The sequence below is a fragment of the Palaemon carinicauda genome, chromosome 3 (assembly GCF_036898095.1).
Source record: "Palaemon carinicauda isolate YSFRI2023 chromosome 3, ASM3689809v2, whole genome shotgun sequence".
In the NCBI taxonomy this organism is placed as follows: Eukaryota; Metazoa; Arthropoda; class Malacostraca; order Decapoda; family Palaemonidae; genus Palaemon; species Palaemon carinicauda.
In genome coordinates this window covers 185,586,468-185,588,779 of record NC_090727.1, presented here as the reverse complement: position 1 = coordinate 185,588,779, position 2,312 = coordinate 185,586,468, and the positions used below count along the sequence as shown (strand labels likewise).

Below are 2,312 nucleotides of genomic sequence, written 5' to 3'. Positions count from 1 at the left end.
TGACTTTGGACTTCACATTAGTGCACCTATGAAGGACTACTCCCGCCTCCTCATGTCGTACCCAGAAGTCTTCTGTCCAGAACTTTGCCAAACGCCCACAGTTAATACCAAGACAACAGACCCCACGGTGATTGCCAGATTCAGGCATCTGGCCCCGGATCGTATGGCAGCCGTTAATCAAACGTTCACCGAGATGGAAGAAATGGGCCTTTGCCTAAAGGCCTAAGGATCATCGCTCTTACATATTGTCCTGAAGAAGGATGGTTCTCTGCATCCTTATGGGGATCACAGGTATCTAAACATGCCGACAGAACCAGATCCCTACCCCCTCCCCAAAATCACTGACGTTACCTCCTATTTGCACAATGAAAGGGTGTTCTCCATTCTCAACCTCTTGAAGGGGTATTATCAGGTGCCACTGAACCCAGAAGACATACCCAATACAACCATTACCACCCCCTTGGTACATAAACCTCCATCATCTTCTCATTATTCTCAACTGCCTACAACAGAACGGCCTTGTAGTCTGGTACAACAAGTATACCTCTGGCTTCAACGAAGTATTGTTGTTAAGGAACACTATTACTCCTGAAGGCATCCACCTCCTCCCTGAGAAGTTATCAACTACTCAGAACTTTCCCATCAAAGCACTGCAAGAATCCTAGGACATGATAAACTATTATCACCATCTCCTGTCAGCCATCGCTACCACTCTTGCCGCCCTCTACCTATCCCTCAAGGGCAAGCCAAAAAACCTGAAGTGTGGTCATCTTAAGGAAGCAGCATTCTGCAACAAAAAGAATGCCTTACCAACTGCTGCTGCTCTAAATTTTCTTGTGCCAAATACACCTTTCCTTTTCTCTACCATCGACAGCGGCGTTACTATTGATGCAGTGCTCGAGCAGATGTTCAATGGCTCACCCCACCGATTGGCCTACTTCACTAGAAAACTGTCAAGGGCAGAATGCTGCTACCCTAACTTCGACTGTGAATTACTGGCGGTGCATTTGGCTGTCCGTTACTTTTGCCAATTCTTAGAAGGAATTCCTTTCGTCATTCGCATGGAACACATGCTTTTGCTCAAAAAGTCCAATGCCTGGTCCTCCTGTCAATGCTGACATATCTCTGCCATGGCTGAATACAACTTGACCCTTCATCACATCCCTGGGAAAACTAATCACGTATCCGATGGGCTGTAAAGAAACACATTGGCTGCCATTTAACTGGGATTAGATTAAAATGACTTGTCAGAAGCTAAAGCGAAAGCTCCAGACTACCAAACGTGTAGAACATCCTGCACATCCCTTTGTTGGGAAGATGTCGCACTTGACGACTCCAACGCAACCCTTCTCTGTGACGTCAGTACTGATAGGCCACAACCATGGATACGTGGCCCTATGCGACAACAGATATTTGATTTCATTCATGGCCTTTCACATCCATCGCACCGATTTACTATACAGCCACTGAAGATGAAGTTCATTTGGCACGGCATAACTAAGGATGCTAAGGATCCCGTCCGCATTTGTACTTCATGTCAAACTTCAGAAGTACATTGACACACCGATTTAGGAGTGTTTAACCAACAATCATGTTGACGAAGTAGTTCCCCTACCCACATCACAAGGGCACTGTTACCTGGTTATTATAAATGACCACTCCGCTTAATGGCCTGAAACCATTTCCATGCAAACGGCAACGTCCGTCTCATGTACATCTGCCTTACTCTATAGGTGGTTAGCAAGATTTGGTATCCCTGAGCATGCTAATTCTGACATGGGTACCTCTTTCAACTCTCAATTGTGGATATCTCTAGCAAATCTCCTGGGCTTCACCTTACATCAGACGCCTACCTACAACCATGCAGCCAATAGAAAGGTTCAACGTTTTCATCGCACCCTCAAAACATTATTGATGTCTTGCTGCAATGACTCCAACTGGTTTACTTAGCTTCCCTGTGTCCTAAGGAGGCCCCGGAATGGTGTATGGTTACCTGTTGGTCATCATTGATGAATTCTTTTCAGTTAGCAACCTCCTCCAATAATCTTCAAGGGCTACGTCACGTCAGGGGAAAATTTACTAAAGAAATCCCAGCAAAGCATCACATACCGAAAGATTTACACATTGCAATACAAACCTTACTGCACAAGCCGCTGCTGAGAACCCATTACACGGGCCCTTTGCTTGTGATCCATCACACATTAAAGGCTGTCTTTATTAAATTTCGTGTCAAAGAAGACTGGGCCTCCATTGATCACCTAAAACCTGTGTATCTCCTGCAAGTTGACTCGCCTACAGCATTCCTCTCTAGA

General features: G+C 45.5%; 1 protein-coding gene across 1 annotated transcript; it reads left to right on the top strand.

Annotated features, from left to right (window-relative positions):
* The first annotated feature begins 668 nt into the window (after positions 1–668).
* On the top strand, positions 669–1,118 carry LOC137635864 (uncharacterized). The gene has a single exon (XM_068368300.1). It carries the CDS (start codon positions 669–671, stop codon positions 1,116–1,118), a length of 450 nt encoding a protein of 149 aa, XP_068224401.1.
* The last annotated feature ends 1,194 nt before the right edge of the window (positions 1,119–2,312 follow it).